This window comes from Pleurodeles waltl, chromosome 7 (assembly GCF_031143425.1).
Source record: "Pleurodeles waltl isolate 20211129_DDA chromosome 7, aPleWal1.hap1.20221129, whole genome shotgun sequence".
Taxonomy (NCBI): domain Eukaryota; kingdom Metazoa; phylum Chordata; class Amphibia; order Caudata; family Salamandridae; genus Pleurodeles; species Pleurodeles waltl.
Window position 1 is genome coordinate 647727273 of NC_090446.1, and position 19898 is coordinate 647747170.

The 19898-nt window shown below is 40.9% G+C and overlaps 1 protein-coding gene across 2 annotated transcripts in view; it reads left to right on the forward strand.

Moving 5' to 3' along the window:
- The window catches only part of ERGIC1 (endoplasmic reticulum-golgi intermediate compartment 1), a 270638-nt gene that overhangs the window by 110611 nt on the left and 140129 nt on the right, over window positions 1–19898 (forward strand). For both annotated transcript variants that reach the window (XM_069244648.1, XM_069244649.1), the window contains exon 3: window positions 10102–10174. In XM_069244648.1, the coding sequence (XP_069100749.1) occupies window positions 10102–10174 (73 nt within the window). The remainder of the gene's footprint in view (window positions 1–10101; window positions 10175–19898) is intronic.

A 19898-nucleotide genomic window follows, 5' to 3' on the forward strand; every position in this document is an offset into this window, starting at 1 on the left:
TGTGTCACTGTCTAGTGTGAGGTGAAACCAGCCCAACTATCAAACTGACCCAGACATGGAATCAACAAACCGGAAGAGTCACAGAAATGGTATAAGCAAGAAAATGCTCACTTTCTAAAAGTGGCATTTTCAAACGCACAATCTTAAAATTAACTTTACTAAAAGATGTATTTTTAAATTCTGAGCTCAGAGACCCCAAACTCCAGATGTCCATCCGCTCCCAAAGGGAATCTACACTTTAATCAGATTTAAAGGTTGCCCCCATGTTTACCTATGAGAGGGACAGGCCTTGCAACAGTGGAAAACGAATTTAGCAATACTTCACTGTCAGGACATATAAAACACATTACTATATGTCCTACCTTAACAATACCCTGCACCCTGCCCTTGGGGCTACCTAGGGCCTACCCTAGGGGTGCCTTACATGTAAGAAAAGGGAGGGTTTAGGCCTGCAAGTGGGTACACTTGCCAAGTCGAAGTTACTGTCAAAACTGCACACACAGACACTGCAATGGCAGGTCTGAGCCATGGTTACAGGGCTACCAATGTGGGTGGCACAATCAGTGCTGCAGGCCCACTAGTAGCATTTGATTTACAGGCCCTGGGCACTTCTAGTGCACTTTACTATGGACTTACCAGTAAATCAAATATGCCAATCATGGATAAATCAATCAACAGTATAATTTCTATAGGGAGCAGTTGCACTTTAGCACTGATTAGCAGTAGTAAAGTGCACAGAGACAATAAACCAGCAAAAACAGACCTGAAAAAAATAGGAGGAAGAAGGCAAAACGTTTGTGGATAACCCTGCAAAAAGGGCCATTTCCAACACCCCTCATTTTTTACATGGTTTTTGTCTCTCCCCTGTCACAGGCACTTGGCCCACCTACACAAGTGAAACAACATTTTTACTGGGAGATTGAAGGGGAAAGTTGGGTAGTAGGAATTTGTGCTGGTGTGGTGATCCCAGACAGAAATGTGGGGAAAATGTGATGTATTTTCTTTTACCTAAATTTGAGGTTTGCTGAGGATTCTGGGTAACAGGACCTGGTGAGAGCACCACAAATTACCCCATCCATGGTTCCTGTAGGTGTCTATTTTTTTAAAAATGCACAGGTTTGGTAGGATTCCTTAGGTGCCAGCTGAGTTAGAGGCCAAAATCCACAGCTAGGCACTTTCCAGAAAACAAGTCTGATTTCAAAGTAAAAATGTGATTAGTCCATGTTGCGTTTCCTGTTGCGGGCATTAGGCCTACCCACGCAAGTTAGGTACCAATTTTATTGGGAGACTTGGGGAACACAGAATAGAAGAACAAGTGTTAATGCCCCTTGTCTTTCTCTACAATTTTTCCTTCCAAATGACAGTGTGTAAAAAAAGATATCTATTTGAGAAATGCCCTGTAATTTACATGTTAGTTTGAGGACCCGGGAAATCAGAGCTGTGCAAATAACCACTGCTTGTCGATACCTTATCTTGGACCCGTTTTGAAAATACAAAGGTTTCCTTGATACCTATTTTTCACTCTTTATATTTCACGAATGAATTGTTTTGTATACCCTGTATACAATGAAACAATGAAAACCCATTGCAAGGTGCACCTTATTCATTGGCTCTGGGAACCTTGGGTTTTTGATGAACCTACAAGCCCTATATAATCCCACAAACAGAAGAGTCCAGCAGACGTAACAGTATATTGCTTCAAAAAAATCTGCCATAGCTGGAAGAAGTTATAGAAGAAAACATGGACAGAAATGGCTCTTTTTTTCACCTCAGTTTCAATATTTTCTCATCTTAACTGTTACTTTCTGTAGGAAAACCTTGAAGGATTTACACAAATGACCCCTTGCTGAATTCAGAATTTTGTCTACTTTTCAGAAATGTTTAGTTGTCCGGGCTCCAGTATTGCTTTCACACCCATTTCTGGCACTAACTGGAAGGAAGCTGAAAGCACGAAAAATAGTAATAATGGCAAAATTGTGTTGAAAAATGTGGTTTTCTGATTCAAGTCTGCCTGTTCATGAAAAGTGGGAAGATGGTGATTTTAGCACCACAAACCCTTTGTTGATGCAATTTTCAGGGAAAAAAGCATAAGCTTTCTTCTGCAGCCGTACCCCCCCCCCCCCTTTTTTTTTTTTTTGAAACTACATTTTTGCTGCATTTTGGCTAATTGGTCTCCTGCAGGGGAACCCACAAACTCTGGGTACCTCTAGAAGCCCTAGGACGTTGGGGAAAAAGGACACAAATTAGGCGAGGGTAGCTTATGTGGACAAAAAGTTATGAGGGCCTAAGCGTGAACTGCCCCAAATAGCCAAAAAAAGGCCTAGGAACTGAGGAGAAAAAGCGAAGGGGTTAATACCCAGTGAGCATCAGCAGCATATTGGCACCAACAGTGATGCTTCAGCTGTTTACCTAGTTCATTTCAGAAATCCTACTGAGAGCACAGAAACACAGGCCTACCTACTTCACAAAATTTGGGGTAGTAAAAGGTCTTCAGAAATAAAAGCTGCTTTTGGGAATGACTTGGGGTAAGCAAAACGATGTACCACAAGGGTAAAGAAAATGAGTGCAAAATGTAGGTCCTGAAAGTGAAAAGTAAATAAATCACATATTCTGTAGGGTCTGGTAATTTCCTGAACAAGGGCACATCTTTTATTTTAGTAGCCAGAAGCACAGAGGGTATGATAAGAGGGTTATCGTATACAGTGCGGGAAAAAAAAAAAAAAAAGCTGTTCATTCATGTGGGTGGCATACATATGGAATTGGAGTGGTCTGGAGGTACAAGTGTATTACTCAGCCCTTCCAAAACTAGTAAAGTAATTCAAATATAAAATTTGAAGCTATTTCGATTGTTTACCATGCACTAGAACGTGTGATAAAATTGTGTTGTAATGTAAGGATTTCCACATGGTCCATATGATTTAATCTGTTTTATATCAGTAGGAACGCTCTGCGTCGCATCCCTGTACAACAGCTAGCGGCAACTGCTGCTTCAGCTGTAGCGCAAGGGAATTCCCATGACAACCGAATACAACATTCCCTACCTTCGGTAACCAGGATACAACCGAAGACACAATAGAATATAATAAACACTAAAGTACTACAGGTTTGAGCAGAAAAAAAAACATGGAAATAAAGATAAAGGAAACAATAGTAGGGTACAAAAATGATTTTCAAAAAAATGAATTCTCCCAAAATCAAATGACATTTCCTACAGATAAACAACACAAATAAAACTGGAATCCATGAAGAGAACACCTAACAAAATAATGTCCCTACATGGCGTAGCCATTTAGGTAACTCGGTATCTTCCTCACCCTTGACGGTCTGTGTCCCACATAGGTCTTTGTCATCTCTTATAATATTATCTCCAACGCCATCTTCCTCACATTCATTATCTGCCCATTCATTAGCCTGAACAGGTCTATCCAACAATTCTTGATCCTGAATTAGCATATATCTACTACACATATCTTTATAATCATCTTTACACTCTCTTCTCTCTTGTTCAGTGTTGATTGAACCAAATTTTGCCACTTTGCTCAAATTCCATTTATGACTCTTTAACTTGAAATGGTCCACAAAATTTACTCAAGCCACTTCTAAAGCACCCTGCTTTTATTTTGACCCAATCCCCAGGATTGATCTTTCCTCCATTCTTGTTTACATTCACAGGTTTAATATCATGATCTCTACACTCAATTAGATCTTTCACCCACAACATTGTCATCTTGGACCTTGGATTCACGTAAAATGGCACTTTCTTTGTGGTAGTAGTCTCTGTGGTGCGATAGGCCCACATGAAATCAGAAATCTCATCTTCAACATCTAACTTATTTGCCAAGGCCAAGTGTATAGTCCCTTTTACCATACGATTAGTCCTCTCTACAATGCCATTGGCTTGTGGATTATAAAGTGGCGTACATGAGTGCTGAATACCACATTCATCCAAAAAGCTTCTAATTTCTTGAGACATGAATTGAGTGCCATTGTCAGTTACGAGTTCAACAGGATACCCTTCTTCTCTAAAAATACTATGTAAGACCCATATGGTCATATTGTAGTAATTTTTGAAACCAATTTCACAGTCATCTACCTAGAATGAACATCCACCAATACCAAACCAAATCTTTTATCATGTCTTATACCTGCCATGGGACCAATTAAATCAAGGCAAACTGTATGCCATGCCTGGCCGGGATCATAGATACTGCTTGCAACATTCTGTGGTCCCACCCGCAATCTCTTCTCACCCTCTTTGCATTCTATACACGTTCAATCCACATTGCCATCTCATCATCCATCTATGGCCACCAAAACTCTATGTGCAATCTCTTTTTAGTTAGAGTATGACTAAGGTGGTCCTCATGAGCAATATCAAACAATCTTTCGAAGAGCAGTGGGTGGAACAATCTTTTCTCCACGCATTATAATCTGCCCAGCTACTATGGACATTTCGTCTAATATCTTGTTGAAAGACCGGAGGGCACCTGACATAGTACTTTCCTTCCTTGGCCCCTATTCTATCAAAATGTGTACCTCCTTTAAAACATCATCCTCTTCCATGCACAGGACCATTCAGATTTATTAATAGCGCCTCAACATCAAAAGATCACATTGTGAACACTGGCCACCGCTCCTTCTATTTCACCCTTGTTCACGCCTTCTTTTTTTATAGACTTTTCCCAATCTAAAGTCAGGTGAGAAACAATCTACTTGTATGTTCTTACACCCTGGAATGTACTCAATTATGAAATTGTACTCTTGTAATTTTTATGCTAACCTCATAAGCCATGCTGAACATTTGCTGGCACCCCCAGGAGACAAAATCTTTAATAAAGGTTTATGATCAGTGCAAAGAGTGATCTTGAGGCCCCACACATACGTTCACATACTCTACACTGCAAACCGCTGCTAGGGTTTCTTTTTCAATTAGAGTAATGTTGTTCTGTGGCAGTCAAGGAACATCAGGCAAATGCAACAGTTCTTTCAGAGGATCCAAACTTTTGAGAAAAAACAGCCCCAACATCACTGGCATCCACCTTAACAATTATTGCTTTGTTCACATCAAAGGGTGACAATACTCCAGCTTCACATATTTGTTACTTAATATTATTGAAACACGTTTGTTGATCTTCACCCCACACATACGCCCATACCCTTCCTCATAAGTACTTTGAGGTTCTCAGTTTTACTTGCAAAATTCTCTACGAACTTTGAATAATATTCAATTAAACCCAAGAAAGATCTCAATTGATCCTTATTTTGAGGTCTGCTGATTTTGTTGCTTCAAGCAAATCCTTTTTAGGTCTTACCCATTCAGATGACAAGGTATGGCCTAAATAGTCTACTTCTGTTACAATGAAGGAACACTTTTCTTTGCATAAAGTAAAGCCAAACTCAGCTAGTCTGCTTATTACCTCCTTTAATGCCCAGTTGTGGCTACCCACACTATCTCCAAAGACCAAGCTGTCATCTTGAAAAAACTTAACATTCTCTACGCCCTTGGATACCTCATTCACCATTCTTTGGAAGATGCTACCTGCCTATGACAATCCAAAAGGCATCCTCGTGAAAAGAAAAGTGCCTTCCATGGCGATGAATGCTGTTAACGGTTTAGATTAATCATCAAGCCTAATCTGGTGATATGCATATCGCAAGTCTGATTTGGAAAAATACTTTTCCCCCCTTCAACAACAAGATTAGTTCATTGATGTTTGGTAATGGAAAAGTGTCTGCAACTATATTCTGATATAAACTTCTTAAATCCACACAAAAACGTAACTTGCCATCCGCTTTCTCTGTGATAACAACTGGAGATATCCAAGGTGACTTTTCAACTGGTTCAGTAACTCCATTGATCAACATCTCATCCAACATTTTATTAACTTCACCTCTTATCTTGATAGGAACCCTTCTAACCTTATGTTGGACAGTTATTGCACCTTGTTTTAACTTTATTTTGTGCACGTACCCCTTCAATTGTCCCAAGTGTTCTTTAAACACTTGGTGAGCCCCTTTCAAAATATCCTCTATTGATAGCTCCTCCACAACCATAACTTGTTCCACTGCATGAAGATCCATCTTTGTGCAAATCATACTGGTGGACCCACCCCAAAATTGGTGGCCCCGACTCTGCCACATAAACTTTGCCATTTACACATCTATTTTTGAATTGAATTAATGTATCCATATACCCTACAATACTTACCTGTTCTCCCTGATAACCTCCAGGGTTGATATCTCTGGGTAACAATCTCACATTGGGCCACTCTTTCTTAAATACATCCTTAGGAATGATGGTATACAATGACCCTGAATTCAGCATTAACTCCAAGTTCCGACCCTTGCTGGTAATGCTAGCACTGGGTCTCTTACTCCTTTTACTCTCACTGTCATTGTACATTACATCATGAACCTGTCCCAATCTATGTCCATTAAAACACAAGACCCTATCACATTATTCGTTGTCACAAAATACTCCATCTGCAAAAGCTGCAATCTTGTTTTTACCCACTTCTCTACACATCTTGCCGAAATGACCTTTACGACCACAATGCCTACATTCTTGTCCTATGGCATAACATTTCTTTGACTCGGACTCGTGATCTGTACTGCCACACTTTCCACACACTACTGTTGTTTTTGTTGCTGTAGTTTCTATTGTCCTGGAAAAATCGTCCTCTTCCTCTGAGATTCCCTTTTGTTTGCAATAGCCATGTCTTCATCAACTTTTTCCACTGTAAATGTTCCTTCAGCCACCTTAATGTATTCCTTTATCATCTTATTGTTCCATGTCCTTCATGCAATGTTCAGACTCCTCAAACTATTTTTGCAATTTCGATGGTGTCTTTGAGAGAATGGCTTTTTGCAGCCCCCAAGCGTTCTTGTGTTTTTCCACTTCTGCATTGAACTATAACCTGGTCTCCGATCATCTCCTCTGTCATTGCTCCAAATCTGCATTTGAGAGATAATTTGCGAAGTCTCATTACAAAGTCAACTATAAATTCACCTACTCTCTGAGGTCGAGTGTAGATGTACCTTCTCATCACCATATTTGTCTCTTTAGCAAACCTCACTTCTAATCTTTTACGTGCCTCCAGATATACATTCTCCAAGGGTTGACCATTATTGTCCAAAGCGAAGATATTTAAAAATGTGTTAGCCCTTCCTAAGGTACTCAAAAGAATAGCTCATTTCCTACTCAATCTAAGGCCTTGACCATCGATTGCCTCCAAATAGTTGTCAAACATCTCCACCCAGTCAATAGGTGGAACTCCAGGTTGCGAAAGGAAACAAGGAGGTGACGGGATTGTGGTGATATCCATGTTACAATATTACTGACGCAGAATCCAAAATGACCAGGATAAATGATTTATCTATCTTCAATTTACTCTTCTTATTGTCTACAATTTAAAAACCTATCTGTGTACAAATATACACAATTTTTCTTTTTTTTAATAGATTATAGTTTATAGTTATTTTTTTGTAGAAAAAACACTGCAGAACAGTCTTCCCTTTAATAGGGGCTTGAGGAATTTCCCCTTTAAGAAATCGGAGACCTCCCCTTTAAGAAATCAGAAGGGTTCCTTTCCACCTAGTTAGATGATACACCCCTCCGCCAACACACCAGTGGAGATTTTCGCTAATATTTTATGGTGAGTTTGAAACATGAAGGCAGCGTCACAGTACTTCTCGTGATCCAAAACAGCAGTAGGTTCTCGTCCACACACAAAGCAAAGAGTTGCTGCTCCTGCGTAGCTGTCGCTCGTCTCCAAAATGATGTTGTAATGTCAGGATTTCTACACAGTCCATATGATTTAATCTGTTTTATTTCAGTAGCAATGCTCCGCGTCGTGGTACAACAGCTAACGGCAACAGCCGCTTATGCTGTAGCGTGAGGGGATTCCCATGACAACCGAATACAGCATACCCCACCTTCGGTAACCAGGATACAACAAATTGACTGTAAAGGAGAGGACAAAAACAGCACACTTTAGTAGGAAGGGCAAACACCGCATGACCTTTATCACTACCACGTGCGTGCCCCCTGCTTCCGTGGACCGTGAGTTGTTTCAAACCTTCAACAAACCTTACCTACACGCTTTATGTTGCGTATTACTCATGAAATTATTTACCCTGTAGGATCAGTTGCCACCCTGTTCTTATTCTGGGGGTTATATTTGTTTGCATACAATAGAGCAGGCTTCACCAATAAGCAGCTTGTGAGCCTCTGGTAGCTCTCAAGCTACTTGTGAGTAGCTCTCCTGTGTGCAGCCCAGCCTACTGCTAAATTAAAAGTTTTTGTTTGGTTGAATTGAGATATATACCAAAACTAAGTGTGCATTTGAAATGAATGTGTGTTTTCAGAACTATAATTTCCAAAATATTTTTAAAGTGTATATTTAAATAAGTCACACTGCATTGGAATTGGGATACTTCTTGCTAATGATCAGTTAAAGCTACAGGAACTGAACGACCTACAAGAGGGCTTTGCCTGCAACTGCCCAGCTGACCATTGGCAACTGGACCCCCCTGTTGCCCCCCTCTTGTGAGTCTCTAAGTACCGCCTCTGAGGTCTTGAGGAGCTTTAGTAGTGTACTCATGTGGTGGATTGGGACTTAAAGAACTAAAGGCAGAAGGAAAAATGTTTGACCAGGACTAACCTAGTAATGATACTATGTGCTTCTCAACCCTGCTTCTGATTAAAAGGTTACATTTTAGTTATTGGTTCCCATTATTGGATTTTTGTGATTTTGGTGTTATTTTGTTTATTACTTTTCTGTTTTAAGATTTTTATTGTTTTACATTTCCACTTTATTACTATTTAGCACTGCATAAATACTTACACATTGTTTCTAAGTTAAACCTGTCTGCTCATGATTATTTAGTGGCCTTAGTGGTTATTACCTTAGGTGGGTATGTACCCCCTTAACTAATAACCCAATTTCTTATACAGTATTTAACTTTGTGTGTTTCCTATCCTCTGGCTCTCCATAGAAGCACAGTAAACCACTGAGAGGTGTGTCAAGTGCCACTGAACAAATATTTTCCCTCAGCCCTCTTAATTCAAATGTTAACCTTGATATCCCAGCACTCTGCATCATATAGATTGTTGGGAGGTCCAACACAATCCCCTTACCGAGATTTGATTTAATGTGCAGTAGTCTAATTGACAACGACCAGGCTGTGAACATTTGCAAACCTCTGTCGTGCTGAGCTGTTTTAGAGAGTTAGTCTGAGGGCTCAGTGTAAGGTGTGTAGAATGGAAGTGTATTCGCACCTGCAAAACATTTCGACCATTTCAAATATATATATATATAAAATATAAAATATAGAGCATCCGGGTGTAAAATCTGAATTTCCATCCTAGAGATGGTTTCCATGGAATGAAGGCCACCAGTCAAATATAGGCACGTGGCCATCCTGTGGTGTGACGAGTACTTTTTACTGTCTAGAATTGTAGAGGGTATTGAGGGATGGATTCGAGTAAGGATGAGTACAGAGAAGGGTTCATGAAGAGGTGCCTGAGGACAAGTCTATGCATCTCTCAAGCTTGGTTTGCTGATGTTTCCAGGGTCCTACATTCATTGTGTCAAGAGGATCCCTCCGGCTTGCTTATGGCGATTGAAAGTGCTTTACATTAATTGTTTGACTGTCTCTAATTATAGCTACCGCTTATTGGAGGTAGTCCTCTTTGAAATGGTCAGACAGGTGGTCCAAGGTCTTGCCAGATGCAATTTCTGATGAAGCAATAACGTTCCATCAAATAGCACCACATTGCAGCCCACCTGCCTGAGGGAAAAGAAAATCATTACTGCCATGATGGATGGTGTTAAGCTACTTTACATTAAAGGTGGTCGTCCAAGGTTAAAGTTAGTTTGCATCGTCAATTCCATGCCATATATGCCCTTTTCTTCAGTATCTGCACCAGCCTTGGTTAACTAGATGTCAAAACATTATAAACAATGACTTGTGTGAAAGTGGGATGAGCCTGTTTGCCTGACATGACCCAGGTTGAAAGAAGACGTGCTTCTAATTTGGTGTAGTGAAAAGACTTGCATTTGTGCCTATTTAATATGTTGGCTTCTTTTTATTCTTTAGTTTCTGTGTGCTGCTGCCTTTTCATCACCTTCCTGTTCCTCTCTGAGCTCACTGGATTTATCACTACAGAGATGTAAGTATTTTTTTTACTAGGTGTTCTTTGGGACTGGGTCCTTGACCGAGGTTGAGTAGATTAACGAGAAAGTTCAATGTTTCCTTAGAGGCCTGTGCCTCTGGAAGGCCAGTAGGGTTATTGTGGTGTATTACTGTGTCAGCCCTAACTACCATCAAAAGGCAAAGGCATCTGGTATTATTTTGTTTATCCTGTAGACCTGAAAGTGAAACTCGTGAAGTGAAAGTGGCATTCCTATTTTTTAGGCTTTGTGGTACTTTTGGGCGCTTCATACAATAGGAGTGAGTCATTTTTGCGTGAACTGGGATTTTGCTGTTTGACCTTTAGGCTTTTAGGTGTTAGTTATTAAAAGACCTCTTGTTGAGCATCCCCCCCAAAAATAACTTACAGTGGGCTTAGAGCCAACCTATTAATTAACATTGGTTGACTTTCTTGTCACTCGTTTGCACGTGTCTTGTTCTGTACCTTGCTCTTCTTGCATTTGTTCCTCCTCTGGAACATAGCTCTTTTACCATTCTATTTTTTGGATGACTTATATCCTCCTACTGCCCACGACAAGGAAACATTTTTTTTTTCATTCAGCACTCCATGATAGTGTGTGTTTTCTTGCTCTCTCCCTCTTGTGCTGCCGAGCCCCTTAAATATTGCCCTCCACATGCCTTTTGTTGCTCCCTACTTCCCCAACCTCCAGCTCACCCATCGCTTCTACCGCCCCCTCTTGGGCTTTTCTTTTGCTTTTTTAAACCTTTGCATGCATGGGATTTCTGGGAGCCATCTCACACCAGGCTGCTCGTGTATGTCAGAGGGCTCTCGGCTGTGCCTTCCCATGAGGCAGGAAATCTCTCCGGTGTGGGCACCAAAGGGATTTTCTACTCAAAGAAACAGCTTGGGGAGCTGGGGCAGAGCTTCTCCAGCTCCTGAAGCTGTTTATTTGTTTTCAGTGAAATGACGTTCATTGCTCATGGTGCGCAGATGTCATTTCACTGAAAACAAAAGTGAAATGAGACAATTGGCTCATTTCACTTTCACTGCTGAGGAGCTTGCAAGGATATGTCAGTCTCCCCAAGCACTTAGGCAGACTGAAGAGGGAGTTATCATTGGAAAGAGAGACTCTAACATTTGAAAGGCACAAATGCAGTGAAATTCAATTGGTAATAACAACTGTTCTATAATTCTATAGCAGAGATCCATTCCACTAGACACCAAGGAGGTGAGAGTAGTCCCTTGGGCAAGGGCTTAAGCTCTCTCCAATATCTTTTGGCCAATTCAGTCTTTGTGCCCCCCTTCCCCCAGGGGAGCAGATTGGGGCAAAAGCCCCCAATCTGCACCTGCCTCCTCCACCGGTGGAGGGGGAGGAGGCAGGGTGGGGTTAGGCAGGGATAGGTAGAAAGCCCATTAGGCACCTGGGATTCGTTTTTTTTAGGACGTAGGGGTGAAGCTGCCTAAAATGGGCATTCAAATGCCCCCATGCACCCCAAACATTAAATGGAACAGTCTTTCTGCCCACCTGGGGGGGCAGATGGGAGTTATTACCCCGATCAGCCCCCACATGGGGGAGATAGAAAGCCCCCTAGGCACTAGCGACCTTTTTTTTTTTTTTAATACATATTGATGGGACTATTATTCTGCCCAGAATGGGCATGGTAATGCCCACTACCCCTCTGCCCCAAAAATGGGCAGTCTTTCTGCCGCCCTTGGGGGGGGGGGGGAGGGGCAGAAGGGGATTATTACCCCCAATCGTCTCCTGGGGAGGGGGGTGCAGAAAACCCACTAGACACCAGGGAAGATTTTGTTTTACAAAAAAGAGGCATGGCCATGCCCCCACCCCAACACAAATGGGGACAAAGTATTTCTTCCCCCCCCTGGGGGGCAGATTGGATAAATAACCCCTGATCTACCCCTACCCACTGGGCCCTGGGTAAGCAGACAGCCTCCTCCTAGACACTAGGGAATTACAAAAAAAAAAAAAAAAAAAGAGAGAAAAAACAAAACAAAAAAAACACAGGGGTGACCACCTTGGGCATAGTCAGGCCCCCACCCCAACTTAAGGGGGCAGCAGTCTTTCTGCTCCCCCTGCAGATTAAAGCATTTTATCGTAATGGCAAGCAAGAGGACATTTGGCTCCGTGGGTGTTGATTTTATACATGGCCTTGGAGAGCTTGGCTAACTCCCAATATTGCCCCGTCTACAATGGTGAAAGGCTGCATTTTTTGGGGCTTGTGCAGGCCTCAGGATGGAACAAAGTTCCAGACACAGAGACTTCTGAATACTAGACATCTGGGGGAGCCCAGGGTAATGTGCTTCACATGCACCCTACACCATATTCTTACTAACCATGTCCTGCACACCTCCAACTTCAACCTGAAATCATGCCTTTTCCTTATATTTTTGAGATGGAAATTTCAGGAATCCACAAAATTCCTACTACACAGCTGTGCCAATAAAAACTCTGCCCCACTTGTGCGGTTCGACTTAGCTCCAGTGAAGGGAACTGATCCATATATAAGGAAAATGTGATTTCAGGCAACGTTGGAGGTTTGCAGGGCAGTGTGGGTAAGAAACCTAATGGGATCCAGTCAAGTCATGGCATCCTGGATTCCCCTAGGTGTCTAGTTTTTAAAAAAATTACTGGGTTGTCAAATTTCCCTAGAAGCTTCCACACTGGAAAAAGTCATTTTTCAGTGAAAAATGTGTCCATGTTGCATTATGGCCATTTCTTGTCATGTGAACTAGGCCTACCCACACTAATGAGGTACCATTTGTATTCGGAAACTTGTAGGAGCATAGAATTATAGAACAGTTGTTATTACTGATTGAATTTCACTGCATTTGTGCCTTTCAAATGTAAGTCAGTGTATAAGAAATATTACATCTTGAAAAATACCCTCCAATTCATACGCTAGTATGGGTACCCACAAATTCAGAGATGTAGAAATAACCATGGCTCCTAAACTCAATATTTCTTCTGCCCATTTCAGAAATACATACGTTTCCTTGATAACCATTTTTCACTCTGCTTATTTTGCTATAAGAATTGGTCTATACTTAGTACTCAAAGAAAAAACTTTGTTCAGTGCAGCTCATTTGTTTGCTCTGGTACCTTGGGTTCGTGGAGTACCTACAAGCCCTATGTATCCCCACAAACAGAAGGGTCTAGTAGATGTAATGGTATATTGCTTTCATCAAACTGCCATTGTGACAAAGTTACAGATGAAAAAGGTGTCATGAATGCCTGTTTTTACTGCTCATTTTCAATATTTATTTATTTCAACAGTTATTTTTCTTGGGAAACCTTCAGGGATCTACACATATGAGCCCTTGCTGAATTCAAAATGTCATCTACTTTTCAGAAATGTATATCATTTGTGGATCCCCCATGGGTTTCACACAGGTTTCCATTACAAACCGGAAGTAGGTTGAGAGCACAAAAAATAAGAGAAAGGATATCTCTAGAGAAATGCTAAAACTGTGGTACAAACTCTTTTTTGATTCAGCTCTGCATGTTCCTGAAAGCTGGGAAGATGGTGGCTTTAGTACAGCAAACAGTTTGTGGATGTCATTTAGGGGAAAAAGTAGACACTTTTATCTAGAGCACTTTTCCCCTAATTCTTTTCAATAATCTCAAGATGTTGCTGTATTTTACCTATTTTCCAAGTCTCCTCCAGAGGAATCCACAAACCCTGGACACCTTTAGAATTCCCAGTATTTTGGAAAAAAGGACACCAATTTGGCACAAATCGCTTATGTGCACAAAACATTTTTGAGGCTTAAGCGCAAACAACCCTAGATAGCCAAAAAGGGAAAAGGCCTACCAGTGAGAGGGTTAAAAATGTTTTACTCTCCTCCCTCCTACCTCATCTACCTTACTTGCTCGCCTGCTTTCCTGTCCCCACCCACTTCCCGTTGTTTACCCCACTTCTTCTCCTGAAGTTTGTGCGTGCATGTGTGTGAATTTTTTTTTATATATATATATATATACTCACCCGTATCTGTGCCACAAAGTTTTACACCACTGCAAGGGCCAGATTCACAGCACCGTGTACACCAACATATATTTATTGCATGTGCTCGTTTAAAGTGCAGTGCAAAAAAATAAAAAATTAAGGTTGATGCATTTCAGCGTTATCCATTCGACTGGATCATAGAGTCCTATGTTGTTGATAGTCTCATTTTAAAGTGTCCACACAGTGCAGTCCCTCTTCTATATCCTTTACAAGACTAGAGCGTGCGTATTTGCTTTCCACCATGTCCTCTTTCTAACGCCATATTTGTGACAGTTCCTGTAAAGTACACTGAAAGCAGAACGCTCATTTTGAACATGTCACTTAATAGCCAAATTTAAATTTATTTTTTCATCATCTTCATATTATTATTATTATTATTATTATCAATAAATAAACTCAAGCTTCAGGGAAACATATATACTAGAAAATGACCCACATTTATATATGATCACCCTTGAGATGCCTTGTCCATTTATACAAATCTCTCATTAAGAGACAGAGATCAACTGCTGATAGTCTATAGTAGAAATATTTAAGTAATCTTTCAAATTTGCTCCCAATACTGTGAACCTAGGAACAAAAGAAGATCATATCTACTGCCATTGCCATTCTCATATGTTGGCCTGTGTTCATTAAACTCAACTCCAAAATCCTGTAAAGTGCATTGTGCATTCTACAATTTAATTGTCAAGAGTTAGGACAATCATTAACATTGACTTATTTTTTTTTTTTTTTTTTTTTTTTCTCTTTTTTTTTTCGTCCTCATAATTATCACCCATGCTTTGGTAGAGGAAAAATGGTACCGGACGGGGGAAACGTAACCCTTGGGTCGTCCCGTTTGGTCTACGTTTTATTATTCTCCCAATCGTATGCCATCAACCAGGATATACTATTTTCTATGAAACCTAGTCATAACCAAAGCATCGCCCAGTATTGGGTAAGGGGAGTACTAATCATTGGACTTAAGTTGCACGAGGAGGAGACCAGACAGCAAAACAGTAATATACTATTGGTAGACATTTTCCCAGTTCATCCAGAAGTTATCCCTTCTAGAAAGGGGACCTCGTTGTTCCATTATGCACATTCGATTTACAGATATTTGCCAATCCTTAGAACGGGGGGGAAAGGGGTCAACCCATTTACGACAAATTTCTCGTCTAGCCAAAAGTATTAATACAAACAACAGGTGCTCCTGATGTGCTGACAATTTTTGATAATTCATACCCTGTTCACTGACCCCAAACACCACCATAGAAAGATCCAATTTTACGTTCACATTAAATATTATCTTTAAAGTGTTTCCTATCTCCTCCCAATATTCCCACAACTTTGAACATTGCCAAAACATGTGTATATCGTTTGCCTTATCGTCACCACACCTCGGACAGTTTTTCTGAGTTTTCCCGATAGCTGTTAATCTGGCCGGCGTCCAGTAAACCCTATGAAGTGTGAACAAATGGTTTTTCTTCAACTCTGCCGGGCTGGTCGTGAACCACAATTCTGAGCAGGACCTATTCCATAAAGATTTCACATCTAGAGTTGGAAAGATCCCCCCCCACTTCAACAAGGGAAGGGATGTCCCATCCCTTGTTGCTTCCAACAGAGCATGGTACCACAGAGCAACTTCCTTATTAATGATTTTCTGGTTTAATTTCCCTTCCCATATATTCCTTCCTATTTCTCCTATTTGTTGCGATTTAACCCAACTAGCTATCTGAAGATACTTGAATTTGGAGACTGTCCCTCCAGTCCCTTCATAAAGTGTCGACCAGCTTAACAGTTCTGGTCCTTCCATTATCTGGCCCCATCTTACAATCCCACTCACTCTCAAAGGAATTGATAATTTATCAGTGAGGCATTCAGGAGTGCCAGGTGAATCCCAAATGGGGGAAGAGCTGCAAAAATAGGGTATCTCTAGCACCTTCCGAAAGTGCATCCAAATGTTGCATGCATGTCTGAGTGTCTTCAAGCGTACCTTCTTGAAGTACTTAGGATGGCCGAATTTATATAGAAAATGATCTGCTTTTTCCTCGAGGTGTGCCGTTAAGGCTTTCCACGCCGGATCATATTCTGACTTCTTATTCAATAGGTTTCTAATGTTTTTTAATTGAAATGCCAGATAATACTTGAAGAAATCTGGAGACGCAATGCCCCCCCCACTCTTTTTTTTTTACTCATCTTTTTCCACGAGATCCTTACTCCTTTAGAGGCCCATACAAACGAGGATAAATCCCCCTGTAGTTTTTTAAACCAGCAGTTCTTAAACTCTAGTGGAATAGTGTTGAATAAAAAGGTGAATTTTGGGAGAATACACATCTTCAAAATGTTGGATCTTCCAATTATGGAAAGAGGGAGAGCGGCCCACGTCTTTAGCAATTTTTTGGTTTCTCTGTATGTTATGTTAAAATTTAGTTTAGGTACCTCATTTAGATCATTTGTTAATCGTATACCCAAATATCTGATCTCTTGTTTGACTAAAGGAGAAGCATAAGTCAAATTCCAACACATTATTTCTGTCTTTTCTGTGTTTACGCTGTAACCAGAAAGTTTACCAAATTGCTCCATCAAAGTATTGAACGCTAGTAGGGTAGAACTAACATCCTTGGTATATAGCATAAGATCATCCGCATATAATGCTACTTTTTTTTCCCAGTCCCCACTTTGAAATGGAGTAATTTCCTTACTTAACCTAAGAGAAATTGCCAGAGGCTCAATATATAAGTTAAAAAGCAAGGGAGACAATGGACATCCCTGTCGCGTACCCCGCCAAATCCTAAATTCTTGTGATAACTGGCCGTTGACCAGAATTCTCGCTGAGGGGCATCTATACAATTCCCTGACTGTCCTAACAAAAGGAAATCCCAAGCCTCCTTTTTCCAGCACTAACCTCAAAAAAGACCAATTGACCCGATCGAAGGCCTTTGCTGCGTCAAAAGTCAGGATCGCCAGAGGGGTCTTTTCTTGTTCCGCCAGATCTATTGCAGCAAATAACTCATGTGTTACATCCTGGAGATACCTCCCTTTCATAAAACCCTTTTGATCCGTATGAATCAGATTGCCTATGGCACTCCCTAATCTCCTGGCTAAAATCCCTGTATAAAGTTTGTAGTCGGCATTCAACAGGGAGATGGGTCTGTAAGATGCACAAGACATTGGATCCTTACCTGGCTTTAAAACTAGACAAATTATAGCCTCTCTCCAGGATTTAGGCGTCTGAGCCCCCTCAACCAGCATAGAATTAAATAATTCTAATAAAAAAGGACTAATAACTTCCCCCAAGACCTTGTACAATTCATTAGGTAGATTGTCTGGACCAGCGGCCTTTCCTTTTTTTAACGCTTTTATGCCTTCAATAAGCTCAGCCTCATTTATTTTACAATTTAATAGGGTCTTTTCAGAATCTTCTAGAGCTGGAAGGTGTAGTTTTTCTAGAAAATCACTAATCGACTCGTCTGAATTAACCAGGCTTTCTGAGTATACGTCTTGGAAAAAAGATACAAATGCCCCCTCAATCTCTTCTTGCTCCACACAAATCGTATTGTCCGATTTGACTGCTGAAATATATCTTTTAGAGAGGTCTGACTTAACCTTCCATGCTAGTAGCTTACTGCAACCTTCTCCATATTCATGGTGAGCATATCGGCTAGCTTCCCATTTTAACTTACTGCGATTTTCCAAAAAAGCCTCTAGCTTAGTCCGAACATTAACCTCTTGACATATCAAGTCCTCTAATAAATTGACCTTCTCTTCTGCTCGTGCTTTATGGATTGCAGCTTGCAAGGTTTTTAGAGATAATTCCATATCTCCCAATTTCTCTTTTTCTTCACGATGTTTGTATATTGCCAGGCTCATAAGCCTCCCTCTAATATAAGCCTTAAAGGCGTCCCAAACACACCATAAACTTGCCGTACCTTGGTTCAAAAGAAAGAAATCTCTTGTGTCTTTTTTTTTAATGCTTCTACTATAGAGTCGTCTAATAGTATAGCGCGATTAATTATACATCTAATACCTTTATTTACGACCCTGATATCCAAGTGTAATTTTACAGCTGAATGATCTGAGAGGTGAGCTGGATTGTGGGCTACCTTTCTGACCTCTGGGCATAAACTTTTATGTATTAAAAAAAAATCTATTCTAGATCTATGCCCATATTTTTTATTGTAAAATGTATATCTGTCTCCTTCGCCTCCTCTGCAGTGCCATATGTCTACCAATCCTAAATCTTGCATGGCTTGTTTCACCTGTGCCCTCATTTTAGGAGAGTTATCCGTACCTCAAGGGGTTGACTTATCGTGTACAGGGTCTAACAAAATGTTGAAGTCTCCGCCTAGTACCACTGGATATCTAGCTAGAAGTAAAATATTGAATAACTCTTGAAATGGTGTGGGATCATCTAGGTTAGGTCCATAATAGCCTGCCACCGTGACCCAATAACCACATACGCACAGTTCTACCACTACCCATCTCCCTCTAGGGTCAACTTGCACCGATCCTATCCTAAGCTTTATGGATTTTTTTATGAGAACTGCCACGCCTTTTATCACACTAGTTTGGGAGGAGCATACGCTAAGAGAAACCCAATTCAACCGTTTAACCCAGGTCTCCCACTCTGTTTGTTGGAGATGAGTTTCTTGCAATATGATAATCTCCTCTTCCGCCAATCTTAAATATTCAAAAATCTTCCTCCTCCTGCTTACCACTCTTAAACCATTCACATTCCAAGAAAGAAATTTCAATCTTAAATTCCCATACTTAGACATATCTGTCAGGAGAAAAGGAAAACGTCATAAGCACAGCGCACCCCCCTCCTAGGTAAACAACATATGAGGACTTTCTTATTTTTATCCTTTCAACCCACCTAACCCACCTAACCCAACCCAAACCCCCACACCCAGTGCCTTCCACCCCCTCCACCAACACCAACCCCAACTCCCACCCAACCCCCCTACCCTGGGGAACCCTCCCTGATTCTACTAGGATAACCATCCTGTTATCCTAAATTCGAACTCCCCATCGGACGAGATACTTCCACTAGATCTTATTGTGACGCCTTAATCTGGTCTATAAATGCGCTAACCTCCCCCGGATCTCTCATGTTATACATTTTGTTCTTCCACATGATCCGGAGTGCTGCCGGAAACCTTAGCTGTACGGTAGCCCCAAGAGAACGAAGCTCACGCATAAAATTTCCCAATTCCCACTGTCTATCTAACGTTGCTTTAGACAAGTCCGATCTTATCCTGAAGGCCCAATCCCCCTTGGAAAAAACACCAACTTTAAGGGCTTCAGACAGAATTTTTTCCTTGATAGAGTACGTATTGAAATTTATCAGAATCCTCCTGGGATTCTTCCTCCCGGGATTTTTCTTGAACGGGTCACGATGGACTCTTTGAATATCCTCTTCCAGGTTAAACCCTGCTGTATTTGGGATAACCTCTTTTATCAAAGCAATCACATAGCCCTTAATATCTTCCCCTTCCAATCCCTCAGGAACACCCAAAAGCCTGATATTATTTCTCCGCATGTTATTTTCCAAAATCTCTAGTTTGTCCTGTAACAACTTTTCTCCACGTTTTAATTGTGAAATATCCTCAGATTGAGCTGCCACCCGCTCCTCATGGGCCGCCACCACAGTCTCGAGTTTACCCATCCGATCTGTTAACAAAGTGATTTTATTTTCCAAAGCCTCACATACTTCCCGAATCCTTGTTTGGTTATTT